Source organism: Mesoplodon bidens, assembly GCF_964165515.1.
Source record: "Mesoplodon bidens genome assembly, chromosome: 13".
Classification (NCBI taxonomy): domain Eukaryota; kingdom Metazoa; phylum Chordata; class Mammalia; order Artiodactyla; family Ziphiidae; genus Mesoplodon; species Mesoplodon bidens.
The window spans coordinates 19050567-19071020 of record NC_138169.1 but is presented as its reverse complement, the minus strand read 5'-3'; the positions used below and the strand labels follow the sequence as shown (position 1 = coordinate 19071020).

The following is a 20454-nucleotide window of genomic DNA, read 5'->3' as shown; positions in this document are numbered from 1 at the left end:
GTTAAGTGAGAAACCCAGGCTAACAACCTCACATCACTAAGTAATTTCATAGCCAGTGTGGCATTCAGTCCACAGACAACCCTGAAAAGTTCAAAACCCCTTACAAGTGACTAAGCAAAGCATTTCATCATTCCTTCTGTGCCTCGGTTTCCTCATCTGTAAAATGAGAATGTGCTCCATCTGTTTGCCCCTCCAAATCCACTCCACCCTCTCTCTTCCCTGTCCTGTGACCCACCGTGTGGACCACACTGATGAGGTCTCTGGCTGTCTTGCTTCCAGCAGACGGCACCAGCAGACTGTTTGGAGAGAGGCAAAGCGGTAGGTCAGGGTACTTCTTCCCCACCCCAATCCCTGATGGGAAACTGGGGCCGCACCCCTAGAACAAACGTCTCACCTCCTCTCAGGTGTTCGCTCCACACAACTACTTGGAAAACCAGTCCCTCCCATCGCCTCTTCAGGCCTAAAGGTGGACACCTAAAGGTCCTGCTACTACTAGCCCTGGGGTACCGAACCTTCACTTCTGATTTCCCTGCCCTAGACACAGTAGTCCCTTTACTGACCTTTTCTCAAACTTTCCTAATTTGAATGTGTCACCTACTTCCTGCTGGAATCCTAGATTACACAAGAGATACCACCACCTGTAACTCATAAGGTTACAGATTAGAAATCACGTAGCTACTAGTGCCAGGCCCCGGGCTTTAATTAGCATTATAACAAACCTATGTGCGGAAATCGTTTCTCCCAATTTACAAATAAGGAAACCGAGGCTGAGAGAGATTAAGAAATTCGCCCAAGCGCACGCAAGGGTGGAAGAGCCAGAACTGGGGCCTTAGGCTCCAGACGCTGAAATCTCTCCCTTTCCATTTCTATTATCACCGTCACGGTCAATATTTTCTCGACCACGCCATAGTTCATCACCGTCGTCATTCCTACAGGCAAATAACTCTCTTTTAGAAATAAAATTTTATTTCTCGTGCTGGACAGCTGAACGGTGTGGCTAAAAGCGGGAGTTCTGAAGTCGTTTCAAAGTTCAAAGCCTGTCTCGCCAAAAGCCTGTCTCGCCATTTGCAGGAAGTGTAATCGTGAGCAAAAGAATCCCTTCCACCAAAAGCCTCAGTTTCCTCCCATAAAACGGGAAATACACTACTTCCTTCAAAGGGTTCTTGCAAGGGTTCAATGGGATAACGGTTGCAAATCACCTGGCGAGCAGGAAGCGCTCGAAAGACGGGAGACGCGCTGATGAACTGCGCTTTGGCGGCCTTGGCGGCTTTATTACCGCCGAGGACAAGGGAGGCGGGCCGGGGCCCGGGAACCTGAGGGAAGGAGCCCGCCGCCCACCCCCGCGCTCACCTGCTCCTCCAGCCGCTCGATCTCCAGCTGGTTCTTCTCCTCTTCGTCGTACTCCCACGCGTACTCCCCCGGGGAGCTCTCGGCCGAGGAAGCCATGGCGTACTCCTCATCTCCATCGCTCTCACTCACGCCTTCCTCCTGCTGGTCCCACTCCGGCCCCACGGTCTTGTACGTCGCGGCGGCCACGGCCCGCGATAACACCTTCCTCCTCGTCCTAGCCTCCTTAGCTTCAACCTCCTCCCCCTCCGCCTTGGGCCCGGCCTTGGGCTCAGCCTCCGCTTCCGAAGCCGATGCTGCCGCCGCCGTCGCCATCTTGCGCTTACAGTGACTCCCGGGTCCTCACTCTGCCGCTGAAGACCCACTGAAGTAAAAGCTGCCCGCGGCGCGCGCCTGATCAAAACCGCGCTCTCCTGCCACCTAGAGAGAAACTGTGAGCCACGGATGACGGCAAAACTTCGAAATACACGAAACTCATGTTATTTTATATACTTTTAATAGTTCTCGTCGGAGGAAAAAAGAACTCACTAACAGGGCATGTGTTTCGCCACAACTTCGGACAGAAGTTGGGTCCTTAGACAGGAAGTGGAAGCCATAGAGGAAGTGAGCGTGATGATTGACATTAAGGGTTTGCCGCCATCTTGAGAAGGTCAAAATGATTCTTGGAATTAATAATGCCTTACCGCCTATTCTGACCTGGCGCGTGGTTCAGTCTCCCCAGTAACTGAGCCTCAAATGCAGAGAAAAGTGTAAGTCCTCGGGGAAGGATCGACTGCACCATTCATGAGAAAAACTCACTTCCCAAAGAGATTCCTCCCCTTTATGTAATGCCTGGTGCCTAGCAGTTAAATACACATGTGCGTTTTCTGGTTTTATAGGATCATATTCTGCAAACCAATATTAATAAACTACATTAGTAAACATTTACTTAGAATCTCTTCATTGCCATGCCTTTTCATATAAATTGTGACAGTTTGCTTTTTTATAGAGAGAGAAATAGAGACAAACATACACACTTTTTAAAATCAGGGCAAAGTATTCTTTTAGCTAAGCTTTCCACTTTGACGTAGGAAAGCCTTGGTGTGTCTATTTATTGCCTTTCTCACTCATTAGCAAGCTTAATTATGTCAGAAATTATGTTTTTCTTTCCGTTAGATTCCCAAAGCACCTTGACAAAAAGTAGATACTCAACACATACTTGCTCAATGGATGAAAGAACTGTCCTTGAATTAGTACAAAAGAGAAGATCGAGGCTTAGAAAGATGCTGTCATTCATCTAGGATCACACAGCCAGTTAGGAGCAGAAACGGGATTCCAACTCAGGATTGTTCAAGTTTGAATCCCAACTGAGTCTAACTCTCCGGGCAACCTAGGACAAGCTACTACACCGCTCTGATCCTCAACTTCTTAAGCTGCAAAACAGGGCTAAGAAAGGTGGACTGGTTGATCCTCTGCGCATCCCGGCGGTGGACTTTGTGAACGCACACTTGGGTCCCGAACTCCAGCCCGAAGCCCCTCAGATCCAGAACCCATCACGGAGGACAAACCCTCCTGCGACTCCAGACCTTTGGGCTCTGCGTCCAGCCCGGGCTCCGCGCCCCGCCCGCCCCGGAGGGGCGTGGCCAAGGCGGGACCAAAGCGCGTACACGTGCACGGAGCGGGAGGGCTCAGGCGCGAAGTCGCCGGGACATTAGAGGGAGCGCGCTCCAAGCTAGGAGCCGACTTGCGCACGCGCGTCCTCCACCTCGGTCTCGCACTCGGCCTGCGCAGGCGCAAGCCCGCAAGATGGCGGCAGCTGGAGCAGGACGTCTGAGGCGGGCGACTTCGGCACTGCTGCTCCGGGCCCCGCGTCTGCCGGTCCGGGAGCTGTCAGCTCCGGCTCGGCTCTATCACAAGAAGGTAGGAGCGGGCGGGATTGGGCGGGAGCGGGAGTGCGAGGACAACCGAGAGTGCGGGCATCCTAGCGGAGGCCCGGCCTAGGAAAGACTCTGCGGGGCCCGGGAACTCCGGGGCCCGGGAGGCCCCACTGCGACCCAGGGTACGGGCCGCCCCTGGCCCCAACGGAGGGGCCGCCCCTCGCGCGAATCCGCCTGGACTTTCCCTCCCTGCGCAGGGGCACTAACCGTGCCTGAAATAAAAATGACAGCTCCCGCTCATCTAGTGGCCACTGCCCGTGGGCCCGGCCTCTGGCCGCGATCTCGTGCATCCAGCCTTTAAACCCCCAACAGCTCAGGAAGCAGGGTACTGCGGTGACTTGCCAGCCCGACACACAGCGGCGCGGGGTGCGGCTTCAGCCAAGGCCACCGCCCTGGCCACGTGACCTTGGGCAAGTCAGTGCCCTGCGCAGAACCTGTTTCCCCACTTGTCATGTGCGGTCTTAGCAGCCCCCCGTACTCGAGACCATGCCTGCGGAGTCCTCGGCAGGGTGCCTGGCACAGGGAGGCCACTTAGGGTGATGTTACTGTTGCAGGAGCTCAGAGCCTCCGAGTGGAGATGGACATGTAACGAACAGTCATAACGTTTTAATTTTTGTTTTCTGTGTGGAGTGGTGGTGAGCTGTGAGTAGAGATAGGTGCATAGTTTGCAGCCTTTACCTTCTGGGGGTGGAAAGTCCCTAAACATGAGACTCTCTCACTCGGGAACCGGTTGACTAAAGAATGCGGTGAATCAAGCCGGGGCAGAAAGTCCAGATTGGACATTATCTTGTAGGTCATTGGGATTGGAGTCAAAATCCGTGGTTGGATAGCTGGGGTGGAGGTGGGGGAGGGGACTGGAAAGATCGGGATACTTACTGCTAACTGGTAAACAAACGTCAAGGTTTTTAAAGCCTTCCGTGTGCCAGTTTGAATAGATGTTTATTCTGTTCTGGCTTCCGCGCGTTTCCCCACGGACTTCACTCCTCCCCGACCCAGGGATGTGTGTTGTTGACACGAGCCTTTCCGCCACCAGGGTGCGCTGCTGCACCAGAGAGATTTCAGGGCCCTGAAATACAGTAATGAGATATTTATTATTTTCGCACACAAAGGGACGTATTCCATAGCCTTGTTCCTCCTGTAACAGTCTCCTTGAGGCTCTGGGAAACCCTTCCATTTCTGGACCATACTTACTTTTAGGATTTTCGAATAATCATCATCCTTTGAGAACGGATTTTCTTTGGAAATTACAAAAATGCTGTTTGAGCCCAACTCTGGTGACTTGGGTGGTTAAAGGTCAAGTAATTATTTGTGGTTCAAAACCCTGCGGAATTAAGACACGATTTTGCTGATTTTTCGCCACTATCTGGAATCTCTGAATACATTCCAAGGTGAAATTTGGTGTTTAGTGATGGCCTGCCAGGTTCAGCTTGCTGACTTCAAGGACCTTGCCATCAAAGTCGGGGAGACCAACAGCAAAAAAGAGTGACTGTGATTTCTGTTCACCCTTTCGTTTCAGGTTGTTGATCATTATGAAAATCCCCGAAACGTGGGGTCCCTTGATAAGACATCTAAAAATGTTGGAACCGGACTGGTGGGAGCTCCAGCGTGTGGTGATGTCATGAAATTACAGGTACTCCTGGTTCCCATCTTTACTGGTGGTAACGCTGACCCCTTTGCTTGTACAGTGCTCCGTAGTTGACAGAGCATTTACGTGTATAGCATTGCATCTGGTCCCCATCTCGATTCCTGTGAGATGGGACAAGTCAGTGTTATAAATGACTCGAGCAGGGGCTGAATGCTAGTCACACTGGTAAACTACGCTGACCCTTTCTGACATAGTGAACTGATCTCACCTTTGTGCTCACTGTACCAGCCTAAATTCCAACTTAGCTAAGTGAAATCTTTTGTGAATTTCACCAATCAAAGGAAAACCACAGCTGTTCAGTTAGCAATCCCCAAAGAGACAGGAAACGCAATATATCAAACCTCCCCCACGTTGGAGATGACATGCAGGTAGTGCCTGGCACTCTGGGTGAACCATAGCTTTCTCCACATCTCCTTCGTCACTGTGGTGGGCAGCTTGCCAGACACCTTCATGACTATCTTGGAAAACAGAAACAAGGCAAGAGGGAACTACTACATGCAGTCTGGCGCCAAAGGAAAAAGCATTATCCAGAGACCTTTATTGCAGACTCTCCCAGTGTTTAAAGACGCACATTGACCCAGCAGCTGGGAGGAGAACCTCATAGCCAAAAATCAGGCTAGGGTTGGGGGCGGCAGGAGGCATATTTTTTGGTCGATCTTTACTAGCTAGGCCTGTATAATTCTGTATAGTTGTTCCTGCTTTTATCTTCTCGTCACTGAGCTCTTTGGAATAGAGGAAACTCAGTAATTAGTACCCAAACTTTTAAGTGCAGAAAGCAGGACCAAAGCTCTCCGGGAGCGCCCCATGGCCCTCCATGAGCGCCAGGTTCTATGGGGCACACCAGAACCTCTGCTAACTCCTGCCTCTTTTCTAGATTCAAGTGGATGAAAAGGGGAAGATCGTGGACGCCAGGTTTAAAACATTTGGCTGTGGTTCTGCGATTGCCTCCAGCTCGCTAGCCACCGAATGGGTAAAGGGGAAGACGGTAGGTTCCTGCAAACTAGAATTAAGTCACATTCTCCACAAACCTGGCTCTCAGTTAAGGGAAGGGTCTAGTGAGTGTAAACAAACAAACCAAAAACCTATGATTTTTTTTTCTAAATATGCTAAGAATTTTCTTTTTAATTTTGCTTACCGAGGTTTTTATTAAATTCTTCTCCACGTTGGGAATTACAGATAATTTTAAGTGTTTTTTAGTTTGGAGTTTTTTGTTGTTGATCATTTTTATTTGTTTGGGGGTTTTGATGGTGTTTTGTTTTTAACTAAATCGAAAAAAGATCCTCACTTCCCCCTCTAACACAATAGAAGTGAAAAGAAATCTTTGGCTTTCTCCAGGGTCACCGCTGTTATCATTTCTTAGAAGTCTAAGTCTGCTCCGGGGGCGGTTCCGTTGTGGTTTGTTTTGTTTGTTTCCTCCCATCCTGCTTCAGGAGGGAGTGCAGGTGGCTTACAAGGATTCATGAAATAACAAACTAGCCTTTCTAAAATCCTGTCGCCATTCAAACCTCTCAGAAAAACCAAACTGCAGGTGCTCACCTTTGCAGCCCCACGGGCCCAGGTTCTGGGAGCTGAGTCACAGAGGCACGTACCAGGCCACGTGCCGCCGGCTCCCCGTGGCTCAGGGCCTCCTGGCCGGCAAGGTCCTCAGGGCCGGGGAAGCAGAGACCTAACCTGTTCGGGCCAGAGGTGGCTGTGAAGTGATTTGTCCAGAACTATCCTCAGGGAAAGAGGAAATGAGGAGACAGGGCACCTGTGCTCCCAGGGCCTGGCCCCGTGAATGTGATCAGAAAGTGGGGAGAGGGCCTTTCTCTGACCCTGAGAGACTCCCATCTGAGTTTCCAGCCACAGAAGTTGAAGCATAATTCAGTGGAGTTAGTGGACTTGGGAGATTGGGGGGCAGGGGGGGAAATCACTTTCCTTAAGGCAGCGGGGCTCCATTCCAGGTAGGCCTGCCTCCTGTTATGCCCCTGGGCTCTCGACAAACCCCAGGCATCCTTTTTAGTCCACCTAGAGGAGAAAGGTTCTCCTTGGGGCTGGGGATGAGCCCCAAGAGCTCTCCTTCCAGGAGCTGTCTGTGCCACTGGCCCGGGTGCTGCCAGCCTGGGTGCCACCCCTCCCGCCTCCCTGACGCCATCTAGCACTTAGAGTTGACGGGATTTATTCTGAACATTTAGTATAAGGACACCAGAGAAGCTGAGAGTCACAAAACCAGCATAGAACATCACTGCCTTTTAAAAAAGGCTCAAGTTGCTGGCGGCCTCAAGCAGATCCCTCAGAGACTCCTCCCAGGGTCCACTCCTGCCTCGTGGCAGCCTCTCTGCGGGCCTGGCTTACCCCAGCTGAGCAATGCAGGTGCGTATACTTTGTACTTGAGGAGCCCAGCTGCAGCCTGGACATGGAAGTGGGAGTCCCCTGTCTGGGGTTATTAAATGGAAATCGTCCCCCACCACCCTGTCGTGGGGGCCTCTTCGGCCCTTTTTATTTTCTGTCCCACCAGACAGAGCATCACTAAAACTTCCCGTCTGTCCCATCTGCCTCTCAGGTGGAGGAAGCCTTGACCATCAAAAACACGGACATCGCCAAGGAGCTGTGCCTCCCGCCTGTGAAACTGCACTGCTCCAGTAAGTGTCCCCCTCCAGGATGCCGATGGGCTCGGACAGTTAGGGCAGTTTTGTAATGGCATCCACTTGATTTGTGACAGGGGAACGGCAAGTCCTTTCAGGTAGTGGAGTCCACCTTTACAGCCTCCGAGGGTTACAGCTCATGGAGTCCATTCTCACAATCTCCAGAGGGTTAGAGCCCAGGGTCTCACCGCGGCCTCCAGGGGAGTCCTGCGCGGGTGGTGTGGGCCAAGCATCATGCCGAGCACGTTGTGGCCTCACTTCTAACCCTCAGGAACGTCCTCCAGTCCCCAGAGGTGTCATTACCTCTGCCCACACAGAGGAGGAAACGAGGGCTCAGGTTAAAGCCCCCCAGTCACACAGCTCCTCAGTGGGAGGGCCAGAGTCTAAACCCCAGTCTTACCTGTGCTGTTCACCCGGCTATGGTGAAGTTGGGACCAGTAAAGGAGAAAATGCCGCTTTCACCATAATCCTGTTTGTTGTGCGTTTCCTCACTTCCTTTCCAGATGCCATCACTGTCGGGGTCTGCATCTGTGTACATGCAATGACTAAGCCCAGTTGTGCAATATCCCCCTCTGCACTCTCCCTAAGAGAAAGTCCAGATGCCTTAAGGCTTATACTTGGCTTTCCATTTCAGTCTAAAGCTTTTCAAATCTCAACCTTCTAGGGGAAGGAGGTTATGGGAAACAGTAGCCTAAACTTATTGATGGAGATTTACTGACCAAATTAGTTAAAAATCAGCAGAGGGCCAGGCCTCCTGCCAGGGTAGGACTCACAAGAGAAGAAGTGAGTGCCGCGGCAGGGATGGAGGTCTGCTGAGACCCGAGTTCTTTCCACGTGCGCTGCAGTTTCAAATACCCGTGAATAAAGGCCATAGCCTGTAAACCTTTTCGCATGGTTTCAGAGGAACCCCCGCCTTTTCATTAGGCCTTCTTGGGTACTGAAACCTTTAGCCAAATCTCTCTGCTGTCATTCCAGCTCTCTCAGTGTTTATTTTCCCCAAAGCCTCCCTTTTAATATCGACTCCAAAATAAAAGTTTCCACACTTGCGGTCACTAGAGAGTGCCGGCAAATGCCATCCCAGCCACAAACTGGCACAACCTAAGTAATGCCATCCAGTGTCACCAGCGTCCACCGCATTTATCCCGCCTTCCCTGACAGCAGCTGAGAACTAACATTTGTTGTGTCCCTCCTGTGCATCAGACACTTTATGTACAAAGTCCTCACCCTATCACAGCAAGAAAACATGATCGTCCAAGAGGCTAAGGAACTAACCTAGAATCTCGGGTACTTGCCGCACAGGCTGTCCCCAGAGCCGCCCCGCAGGAGGGATCCGGCTCAGGAAACAGCCGTCGGCCTGCAGGCCTGCGCCTCACCCAGCACCCTGGTGAGGTGACTCTGTTAAGCCTGTCTCAGCACCGCTACCTCAGCTCTTAAAGATTCTCTTCCTAAGACTGTTCCTGCAGATTCTAGAAACTTAGGCTCTCTTTCGTTCTCTTACTTCCAGTGCTGGCCGAAGATGCCATCAAGGCCGCCCTGGCTGATTTCAAACTGAAACAAGAACCCAAGAAAGGAGAGGCGGCAAAGCAATGAGCTCCTGGCGAAGCTTCCTGCAGGTCACGTGGGCTGCTTACACGCCCCCCCACCCCCGCCACGCCGTGCAGTCACGTAGGTGTTCAGAAGCCCTCGCACTACAATAAAAGCACTATGAGATCCGCACAGCATTTGCTGTTCACGTTGTGATTCTAATGCAAGCAAAATACACAGTCTAGTTGTTCTGAATCCTTTGGTTTCCCGCAGCTCACTTTCATCGCCTTAATCTAGTGTATGTCTATTTCGAATTATGCATATGGCCCCCAAACTGAAATCAGTAGGTTTGGGTAGTCGTGAAGTGCACAAATATCTAATTTTACCTGAATCTATTTTGGGGAAGATTACCAGTAGAATGCCTTGGTAAGATTATTGGTAGGACCAAATATTGTACATAAAACAGATTTGCATATATATAATCAATAAAGGAATATAAGGCAGTGTTTGTCTCTGGTAAGCCTTGTCTCTTGGGTCCCTCACTCACCTCACAGGGCTGCCCTCAGCCCCTTGGGGTTTGTTCACAGATGCTGGACGGTGATGACTCGTGCACCTTTCCCAGCAAACTGGGCGGTAAAGACCAGGCATGGAGATTTTAACAAAGCCAGATGTCAATAATGTTTTCTGAAACAAGGCGGAAGATGAAAGGAGATGGCCATCACTTTTCATTCTTTACAGTATAACAGGCTGACAACTCAAAGTCAGTCCAAAAGATTCTGTCTGTAATTTCACTAGTTTGTAAACCCTGAAATCTGAGCAACACTGGCTTGGACGCTACCCTAAAGCTGTGGACCAAATCCACAAAGAGGCCTGAGGGATGAGTTTTAGATGTCAACTCGTAGACCCAGGGTTCTGCTGTAGGTCTGGTCAAGTAGTTCCAATACCCGACTCTTGAGAACCTCCTGGGTGGTTCTGTGTGGAGGTGGGTGAGCCAAGCCCCTGGGAAGAACCTTCTTTTGTCCACACCTGCACAGCTGTGACACTTAAATAGTTCACTGTGAACTGTGTACGTGTACAGTGACCTCAAGTTTAAAAACATACCTCCCTGGCTCAGGGACAAATAACAGCTGTTCTAATCACTGTTCCTCCTACCCCATCTGGCCCCAGGGTGGACAGGCAGGGGGTGCCATGCTGAGGCGCCCACAGTCATGCAACAGCTAAAAGCCCCACTAAAGGCCCAATTTTCTAGTGAAACATGATCTCAAAATGCCAGCTAAGACTCAAATCTCCAACTTCAAAAGTAAGATGGCTTTGTTTTTCCCGATGTTCAGGCATAGGCTGGCTGCTTCTTCTCTTAAATATACCTTCTTTGTTTAAAAAAAAAAGCAAAAAACAAAAAACTCCTCTGGGTTCTGGGGAAGGACACTGAACTTCAAAGGCCCCTTCCCCCACCCCCCCGCCAACCCGCGGGGAAGGCCACAGAGCAGGGCCTTCATCAGAATCTCAAATTAGAGCTGCTGGGTGGAGCCATGTCACATTGTCCCATGTGGCATGTTCTACTGTTTAATTCACAGTCCCTCTAAGGCTGCGCTTCTCTCTTTATTATATGTGGCCGCCCTGCAATTCCCCACTGCTGTACTTTGTAACTTTTTTAAATGAGATATTTTTGTCCCGGTTACATCCTCTGAGAGCTGACGCTAAATTTTACACATCAGAAGCTGCTCGTAAACAGCCACGGCAATATTACCAGAATAGCCCAAACCTCAAAATATGCGGTCGTGCAGCTAAAAGAAATGAATATTTTGTTTGAAATTCCATTAAGAACACAGCTAGTTTCGACCACACGAGGGCACCGTGTCCCCTTCCTTGGGTGAGCTCAGGTCTAGAGATCTTGGCATCCTATGGATCTCAGCACCTCCACATAAACTTCCACGGGGGACCCCGCCATGTAACTTACAGCAGGCTCACACACCCGTGCTCTGAGCCAGACTCGGGATGGCCCCCTGGGGTGGGCGTTATTTCAAACAAGGAAAGTGGCTCAGGAGGTCAGCTACTCCCAAGCCACGAGGTTGGGCTTGGGCTGGGTGACCCCAAAGGCCATGCTTCTGCCTCATCTCCTTCTGGCAGAACTCAACACCATCGGAGGCTCACCTGTGCCTTGAGCATCGGCGGGAAGGTGAACGCCCACGCAGGGTGAGCCCTGATCCATTCATTTGGCCAACTCACCTCCACACGCCGCGGCCCCGGCTGCGCCTCAGTCATCCAGGAGCCCAGTTTAACCCCAACGCCTGATTAAATCTGATGCTGTGTGGGTGGGGCTTGGGCAGTGGCATTTTTTCAAAGCTCCCCAGGAGTTTCCAGGGTGCAGCCCTGAGTGAGAACCACTGTGAGATGCTCTGCAGTCTGCAAAGCAGTTTGCTGAAATGATTTCCGTGGGGACTCACGGTCCTGTGAGAAGGTGTCACTTCCCATCTCCAACCTCCCTCTCTGCCCCTCCCACCCCACACATCTGCCTTAGTCTGGGCCTCCATCGTCTCTCTCCTAGCCTCCGCACTGGCCTCCCTGCCTCCAGCCTCACTGCTGGGATCCATTCCCCACTCGGACCCTGTCCCTCCTCTTTTTGAAACCTGTCCATGGCTGCCCGTTGCCCTTCCGACAAAATTCCAAACCTCCTACCACATGGATCACTTAGCTCCAGCCACACTGAGCCTTCCCTTCAGGCCCTATGCTGCAGCCCCCGCCCGGAAAGCCCTCGCCAGGCATCTTCCCTTAACCTGCACTCAGCCTAGGAGCCTCATCTCAGATCCCACCTCCCCCAGGAAGTCTCCCCTGATTCCCCCAGGCTGAGCTAGGTGCCCTTTCTGTTCCTACAGTCTCCTGTCCTTCCCTGAACCTGTAAATATCATGGATGGGTTTTGGACTTTGCTCTTTTCTTATCTTTCTATATCATTTCTCAGACACTCTTTTTTTTTAATAATTTTTTTTCAATTTTAAACAGGTAATATACTATTTTCAAAAATTCAAACAGCCTGAAAGGGAACAGGATGATATATAAGTTTCCTTGCCACCCCTACTAATTCCCCAATCTCCCTCCTCAGAGGCAACCTCTGGTACTTGTTTCTTAGGTGTCCTTCTGGAAATTTTCTAGGCATATCCAAGTATACATGTGTCTAAACAGACCCTCTGTTGTTTTCTTTTTTACACAAATGGTAGCATACTACATATACTTCTATATCTTTCTGTTTTCCTCTTAGCTGTATTTCTCCATATCAGTTCCTACAGGCCTGCCTCATTCTTATTAATAGCTACCCAGCATTCCATGTATGATGGTTCATAATTTAGTCTTCTACTGATGACAGCAATTCAATCATGGGACCCAGCTTCTGGTACAGCTCTTGACTTACTAGGGGCTCCATGAATGCTTACTGAGTGGATGGATGATGGATGGATGCATGGATGGATGGAGGGTATGTGAGTGGATGGATGGGTGGGTAGATGGATGGGCGAGTGGGTGGGAGGATGGCTGGATGGAGAAACAGAGGCTCAGAGAGGTGAAACGGCTTGCCTCAGACGACACAGCAAGGAAGTGGTAGGTTAGAACTCCAGCTGAGGTCCTTGCCCACCTCCCACCCCCACCATGGCTATGACCACATCTCGAATTTAACCTTTCCTAGATGTTATTCCTGGATTCTGGCCACTTGGGACCACATCAAAATGCACTTTCACAACTTCCCATTAAGAACTATCCTATCAAAACTAGCTGTCTCTATCATGGCATCTTCTTAAAAGGCCAAGCAAATGAGGGGTGCCTTTTGATGACTAAGGCCCCTTGAACTTGAGACAAGAGGGTAGACTCTGTGTCCATCCTCGTGACGGGACAGAAGACTTCCGGGTCCCACTGAGTCTTGGCAGAGTTAGGGGGACCCTGCAGACGAGCCCCAGCCCCAACCGGAAGATGGATGTGGAGCACATCTCTCATTTGTGGCTTTGGGGCCTGTCCACTTGTTTCCCCCATCCCTCAAGATGACATCAGCCAACCCTCAAAGAGCCACCTTCCCAGAGAGGATTGTCTCTGCCCAGCAGCAGGGCACAGCAGAGTGAGCTTGGCGCGCTGGTGTCAGAGCCGGTGGGTTCAAACGCCGCCTACCCCGTGTGACCTTGAACAAGAGACTTCAACCACCCCAAACCTCCGTGTATTCATCTGCAAAATGGGATGATAATAGTACCTACCTGGTCCGGTTGACATGACCATTAAATGAGATGAAGCATGTAAAGCACGTGGCATATAAAAAAGAGTGCAGGGCTTCCCTGGTGGCGCAGTGGTTGAGAGCCCACCTGCCTAATGCAGGGTTCATGCCCCGGTCCAGGAAGATCCCACATGCCGCGGAGCAGCTGGGCCTGTGAGCCATGGCCGCTGAGCCTGCGCGTCCAGAGCCTGTGCTCCGCAACGGGAGAGGCCACAACAGTGAGAGGCCCGCGTACTGCAAAAAAAAAAATATTTTTAATAAATAAATAAATAAAAAAGAGTGCAGGGCTTCCCTGGTGGTGTAGTGGTTAATCCACCTGCCAATGCAGGGGACACGGGTTCGAGCCTTGGTCCGGGAAGATCCCACATGCCGTGGAGCAACTAAGCCCATGTGCCACAACTACTGAGCCTGCGCTCTAGAGCCTGCGAGCCACAACTACTGAAGCCCACGCGCCTAGAACCCGTGCTCCACAACAAGAGAAGTCACTGCAATGAGAAGCCTACTCACCGCAAAGAAGAATAGCCCCTGCTCGCCACAACTAGAGAAAGCCCATGCACAACAACAAAGACCCAACGCAGCCACAAACAAAATAAATAAAATAAACAAATTAAAAAAAAAGAAGAGTTCATAGACGTTACGGGGATTGTCATAATTACACATGACTCTTCAGCCCCAGCTACATACCAGACACAGTTGCTGGGTGTTTTATATAGATTAGCTCATTTATTCTGCACAAAAATCCTAAAATTCTATGATTATCTCATTTTACAGATGAAGAAACTAAAAGGTAGAGGGATGTGTCCAAGATCACAGAGCCAGGAAGTGGATGCAACAGGATTCCAGCCCAAGCTCTCAGCTTGCGACTGGTCTATTCTCTCTACTGCTGTTATCATTATTACTATTAGCATTGGTCTTATTATTACCATTCCTCGTAGCAACTGTTACTATTACTACTATTGTCACTACTACTGCTACTATTACTGTTTTTAAAATACTGTAGGGAATTCCCTGGCGATTCGGTGGTTAGGACTCGGTACTTTCACTGCCGGGGCCCAGGTTCAATCCCTGGTCGGGGAACTGAGATTCCACAAGTCACACAGCGTGACAAAATAAAATTAAATTAAAAATTAAATGAAATTAATACAATACAATAAAGTAAATGTAAAGTAAAATACTATAACTTTCAGGCTTCCAATCTATGATGTCTTTGCCTTGAGACACACCCTCCCAGCAAGGCCTCCAAAAGTACACAAAGTCGTCGTCTGGCTGCCCCTGTGCAGGGGACACACAGACATGACTTCTGTCACATGTGGCTTGATGGGCAAGCTCACTCCACAGTGCTTGGTCAGACACAGGGCACAACCTCAAATACCACCAGCACCCTCCCCGCCCAGCTATCTTTGGAAATGTCGTGTTAGACACTCCAGTCCCTGGCCTCACCTCAGAGAAGCCCAGATCCCAGAATAACTTCAGAAGTCCCCCCAGGTGAGGACAACCCTTAATGCCCCAGAGCTGCTGGTGCAAAAGAGGTTCCAGGGGCCTCCATCCTGCCCCCCGGGACCTCAGGCTGACGGATCAGAGGGAGCCCCAGTGGGGAAATCAGGCTGGACCCTCCCAAACACCTCCCATCACACACAGGCCCTTTGAACCAAACCACAGGATATGAAGGTACAACCTTGGATGGGGACCTAGGGACATGGGTTCTAATCCCAGCTCTGCCATGAGCTTAGAGGTTAGGCAGGTACCTAACCTCTTTGAGCCTTGATTTCCCTTCCTGAAAAATCAGCAGGATACTAGCTCCTAAGTCAGAGGTTTGTTGTAAGGATTAAAAGAATGATCCCATGTAAAGTAAAAAAAGCACAGTGCCAGGTATGTAATAAGCACTCAATAAATGTTAGCTATCATCACCATCACCACCATCACCCCCATCATCACCATCACCACCATCACCCCCATCATCAACACCACCACCATCATCATCATCACCATCACCCCCATCACCATCACCACCATCACCACCATCATCAACACCACCCTCATCATCATCATCATCACCGTCACTCCCATCACCATCACCACCATCACCACCATCATCAACACCACCCTCATCATCATCATCACCATCACCACCATCACCCCCATCATCAACACCACCACCATCATCATCATCACCATCACCCCCATCACCATCAACTCCATCATTACCATCACCATAACCATCCTCAATACTATCACAGTTGTCATTGTCATTATCATCACCACCACCATCACCATAATAATTAGCAACATCATCATCACCAACATCAACAGCAGCAACACTGTCACCATCGTGGTCATTGCCATCATCATTGTCACCAACATCACTGCTATGGACTACATTGCACCCCCCTCCCCCAAATTCATATATTGAAGCTCAAACCTCACTGTGACTATATTTGAAGACAGAGTCTTTAGGAGGTAATTAAGGTTAAGTGAGACCTTAAAAGCAGAGGTCTCTCCACACACGCTCAGAGGAAAGGCCATGCGAGGACAAAGCGGCCATCTACTAGCCAGGAAGAGAGCTCTCACCAGAAACTGAGCCCCGTTAGAGCCTTGACCTTGGACTTTCCAGCCTCTAGAACTGTGAGAAAAGAAATTCGTACTGTTTAAGCCACGTCACCTGTGGTATCTTGTTACGGCAGCCCGAGCGGGCTGATTCATCCACCATCACCATCATCATCACCATCGTCATCATCACCAGTATCAACAACATTATCACCGTCATCATCAACACCATCGTTATCCCCATGGTCATTATCATCAGTATCAACTTTATAAACACCATCATCATCAACATCATCACCTTCATTGTTACAGGTCAGATTCCCCAGAAAGTTGACTCTTAGATGGAGTTACCGTGCAGGGTGTTTATCCAGGAGTATTCCTGGGATCAACACCTGTGGAAGCCTGGTTTGGAAAGCAGGACTGGGCAGAGGGAGAAGGTGCGCAGTGGGGCAGCCCCACCAGAAGTCTCCGCTGAGCCCATGAGGAGCTCTAAATCTGATGGCCCCTCGGAGTTGTCCAGCATTCAGGCCCCTATCACTTATTATCTCTGAATTTTATCACAATATTGGGTTTGAGACTTCATCTTCTCACTCTTTCTTCCAAAGGAGATTTGCATCTTACAAGAAGAGGAGTGAAAAGCCAGGCTTAGTGTAAATCATTAATGGTGGAATCCCAGGCGTCTGCTGGGCTTACCATCTGGCGGCAAAGGAGCTTTGGGGGAGTTTCTCACACTGTCCCATTTGCCCTTCAGCCCCGGATTCTCACTCACTTTCCCACCACAGCAGGCCCCTGGGGACCATCTCCCTTCGAGTGGGTGCTCATCCCTTCCAACCCCGAAGTCTCGGGCCAGCGTGGCCCTGCTTCCTGGCAAGTCTTCTGGGGCGGCCGCCGGGATCTGAGTCTCCTCTCGACCTTTCCCACTCTTTTTCTTAAGAAGCTGAACCAAAGGACAAGCCGCTCGTGCAGGCCAGTCCTTTTCTGGCTGAGCAGAGGGCCTCAAGGGACAGAGCCTGGGTCAGCGAGGCCTGCACAGAGCGGCTATGGGCAAGTGTGGGCCTCTCCCAGATGTGCTCCTCCAACGGTCAGCCTGGGAGGGGCCGTCGCAGGGTGAAATGAGACCATACAGGCGGAGTGCCCAGGACAGCCGGGCACACAGTAGGTGCTTAGTAAATGCTCATTAATCCACAGGGCAGGCCCTTAGCAGGCACCACAGGGCAGGAGAAGGAATCACGAGGGGGATCACGCCCCCTGATTAATGTCAGGCAACAGCTTCCCATCAAGCCTCTCTCCGGCCTCCAAGGCCCTGCCTGTCCCCGCTTTTGCCTCCCTCAGCCCACTGGCCTCCCTGCTGTCCCTCAAACTCACCAAACTCATTCCCACCGCAGGGCCTTTGCACTGGCTGGTCCCTCTGCCTGCAGCCCTCTTCCCAGAGCTTCCCAGGGCTGCCGCCTGCATCCAGGTCTCACTTCAAATGCCACCTCCCCAGACAGGCCTCCCCCATCCACCCTGACATCACACTGTTCATAGCCATCTCAGAGTGTATCGCTCTGGATTTCTCTTCCTCAGGGAAAGCATGCCTGAGGATTCATGAAATCTCGGATGCCTAGAATGGTAACCGTGTACAATACAGGAGTTGGTGCCAAAGCTTTATTCTGGCCACAGTCCGTGGAAAAAGCTAGGAGGCAAGATGCCCGTTCCTTACTCTCTGGGCAAACCTTTCTCCCTCTCTGTATCTGCGGTTCCTCTGTCTGCAAAACCAGGGGGCTGAACCCAATGCCTCCATATTCCCTTCCAGCTCAAACAAAAAGATTCCACATCCTTGGATAACTTCTCATTTTAGCCCATAACCAGCTCACGCCAGAACATGATTCATCTCTGCCGCTTTTGCCTAGCAACCCAGCCCTTCTCCCCACACCCCGGACCAACCCTGCCCCCACCAAGACAAATTCCTGCCTCACCACACACCCGCCCCGCGCCCACCCCTCCTCCAGCACCCCAGAGAGGAATGCGGGGCTTCAAGATCCTCCCCTGTCTGTCTGCCACCAGCATTTTCATGCACCCTCAGAATGTCTCAAGCTATGTCTGGAACCAGATGGGGAGGGGGGCTGGTCCCCCCTGGGATTAGCACAGGAAACGGCAGCAGAAGTCAGGCAGGCGGAAAGCGCTGACCCAGCACAGGGAGATCATTTCTATTCCGATGCCTCACCCTCCTCTACCGTCAGGCTCCTCGGGCCTGGAAAAGTGTCTGTGTTGAGGGAGAGAGAAAGAAGGGACAGGGAAAGTGGACGAGAGAGAGCGAGGTTCCGGGCTTGAGGCAAAATCAGTTCACCCAGATGGTCCCAGGGACGTCTCCATCCTGTGCCCCACGGTGAGAGAAGAGAACTGTCTCATCTTCGTAGAGACTGCAAAGCATTTGATAAACTCAATACCCATCTGCAACTCAGAAATCCTGGCAATCTAAGAATAGAAAGGAATTTCCTTAACTTGAAAAGAGGACATTTACCAGGAAACTACAGCAAACATCGTGCCCACGGGAAAACTTTGGAAGCACTCCCATGAAGATGAGGAACAAGGCAAGGATGATCACCTCCACCATCACCTCCGCCACCTCCACCACCAACATCTGCACCCACGCCCACCAACATCATGACCACCTTATCACCATCACCTCCACCACCCCATCCCCACCGCCATCATCTCCACCTCTACCACCAGCATCACACAAAAAACAAGTGAAGGGCATAGACAGGAAGTGAGGAAACTGTCACTCATGGCTGGATCACCTACCTAGAGATCCTTCTTTTTTTTTTTTTTTTTTTTGCAGTACGTGGGCCTCTCACTGTTGTGGCCTCTCCCGTTGCGGAGCACAGGCTCCGGACGCGCAGGCTCAGCGGCCATGGCTCACGGGCCCAGCCGCTCCACGGCATGTGGGATCTTCCCACACCGGGGCACGAACCCGTGTCCCCTGCATCGGCAGGCGGACCCTCTACCACTGCGCCGACAGGGAAGCCCTAGAGATCCTTCTTGAATGAACACTGACAGAGTCAGGTGATCTGCGCTGGAGACCAGACTCGGCCGTTACCTTTCTGGGTGGCTTTGGGTCTGTTTCCCCATTTGTAGCTGGAGTGGTAGGACTATACCAGTTGTTTGCAAACTCTGATCCACTGAGCCCTAGGGGCCCCTGCAGAGGGGGAAAAGGGGCAAACAGGTGCCCTCTGGGTATCCCACCCCCCCTTCCAGGATGCAGCTCTGCTTTCATTTAACTTAGTTAGGATTCCTAGGAAGAGTTTGTTCAAACAAAGGATTCTGCAGCTCAAAAAAGTTGAAAATCAGTGGGTACCCCACCAATACACGTGGAGACTAAGGACAGAAACAGGTAATTCATAGGAGAGGAACTCCATGAGGTTAAAAGCTCCTCTCACCTGTAATCGGAGAACCATAACGAAAACAACAATGGAATACCACTTCTCTCTTCGACTGGAAACTCACAGTGTGAGTTTCAAGGGTGTGGGGAAACGGAACCACCCTTAGACCAAGATAAGAATGGAAATTGGTGACGCATTCTGGAAAAGTCATTTGGCAGCAACTCTGAAAACGCGATGCTTGTACCCTTTGCCTCGGCAAACCCCCCAGTAGGACCTGGTGTCTGCAAAGACACCCATGTGCAGGATGGCCTGGGAAACATGTGATGACTCAGGGCTGTCCAGCTCTGCGGCCTGTGATCCCCGTTCTCGAGCTCACCCAGGTCCCACTCTGCCCGACACCTGACCCAGAGGCACCCTGAACGGGTTCTGTTCTAGGGATGCCTGAAGCCTGGGTAGCAGAAGTCTGGGCTCACACTTCAAACAGGTGACTCCCAGGTGTGAGTCCCCTACGCCAGGGCCGCCCTTTCCCCTAACATAAGATAGAAAACAGACCACAAGGAGGATGAGCTGCCAGGCCAGACCCAGGACCTGAGCCCTCTCCCAACTCACCCGCTGTGTGACAAGTCCCTTCGCCCCTGGGGTACCGCATCCGTCAAGAATTTACTGCGCAGGGATGCTCCCTCGTTGGTTCAAGGAAGCTGATCAAACCGACTTCGTAGTGATTTTTCACATGAAATCATTTATGTGAAAAGCAAACTGGGAAATGCTGACGATAGTTTTTATGTCCAGACCCTTTTCCCCAGAAGCGAATCCTCTCTGAATATCCCCCCACTCAACAGGACTACCGTCTCCTTAAGCCTCCCGCAGCAATCGGCACGTAAGCGGTTTCCCTTTTTGTCACTTATTCTAAACAACGCTGGTACGAACATCCCATCTCAGGGCCCACACACAGGTATTTCTGTAGGCAGATTCCAGAAGAGAATCTCTGGGGCAAAGGACAAGGACATTGACAACCTTGGTAGATGTTGCAGTACGACCCTCCAAAAGGGCCCCTCTCTCTCCCCGCAGTCTACTCAAAACCAGACAGTGCGGAGATCAGATCCGGACAAAGATAAGATGTTCTTCTCTTGTGAGAGGCCAGGGGAAAAATTCAGAAGTGTCTCTAATTGGCTCCCCAGTGGCTGGCCCGGTCCTTCCAGCCAGAGCTCGTGCTACGGGCCAGGCTGCAGGGAAATCGGCCCT

The 20454-nt window shown here is 51.1% G+C and overlaps 2 protein-coding genes across 4 annotated transcripts in view; one reads left to right on the top strand and one right to left on the bottom strand.

Annotated features, from left to right (window-relative positions):
• SART3 (spliceosome associated factor 3, U4/U6 recycling protein) overlaps positions 1–1784 on the bottom strand; it is a 32609-nt gene extending 30825 nt beyond the window's left edge. Inside the window, exon 1 of one of the 2 annotated variants that reach the window (XM_081252295.1) lies at positions 1351–1784. In XM_081252295.1, coding sequence (XP_081108421.1) covers positions 1351–1662 — 312 coding nt within the window. In that variant the 5' untranslated portion in view covers positions 1663–1784. The remainder of the gene's footprint in view (positions 1–1350) is intronic. The other variant, XM_081252296.1, reaches the window with a different exon arrangement.
• Positions 1785–3068: 1284 nt separating this feature from the next.
• On the top strand, positions 3069–9562 carry ISCU (iron-sulfur cluster assembly enzyme). 2 transcript variants are annotated; one of them, XM_081251801.1, is made up of 6 exons: positions 3069–3246; positions 4780–4893; positions 5783–5893; positions 7451–7529; positions 8832–8916; positions 9037–9562. In XM_081251801.1, the coding sequence occupies exons 1-6, from the start codon at positions 3133–3135 to the stop codon at positions 9071–9073; spliced, it is 540 nt and encodes a 179-aa protein (XP_081107927.1). In that variant the 5' UTR covers positions 3069–3132; the 3' UTR covers positions 9074–9562. The 2 variants fall into 2 exon arrangements, with proteins under 2 accessions (XP_081107927.1, XP_081107926.1); XM_081251800.1 differs by lacking the exon at positions 8832–8916 and having other exon boundaries at positions 3080–3246.
• Positions 9563–20454: the final 10892 nt, after the last annotated feature.

Coding starts and splice junctions, on each gene's coding strand:
- ISCU (XM_081251801.1), top strand. CDS start 3,133: ATGGCGGCAGCTGGAGCAGGACGTCTGAGGCGGGCGACTTCGGCACTG. Junction 3,247..4,779: donor CTCGGCTCTATCACAAGAAG/GTAGGAGCGGGC, acceptor CTTTCGTTTCAG/GTTGTTGATCATTATGAAAA. Junction 5,894..7,450: donor AATGGGTAAAGGGGAAGACG/GTAGGTTCCTGC, acceptor TCTGCCTCTCAG/GTGGAGGAAGCCTTGACCAT.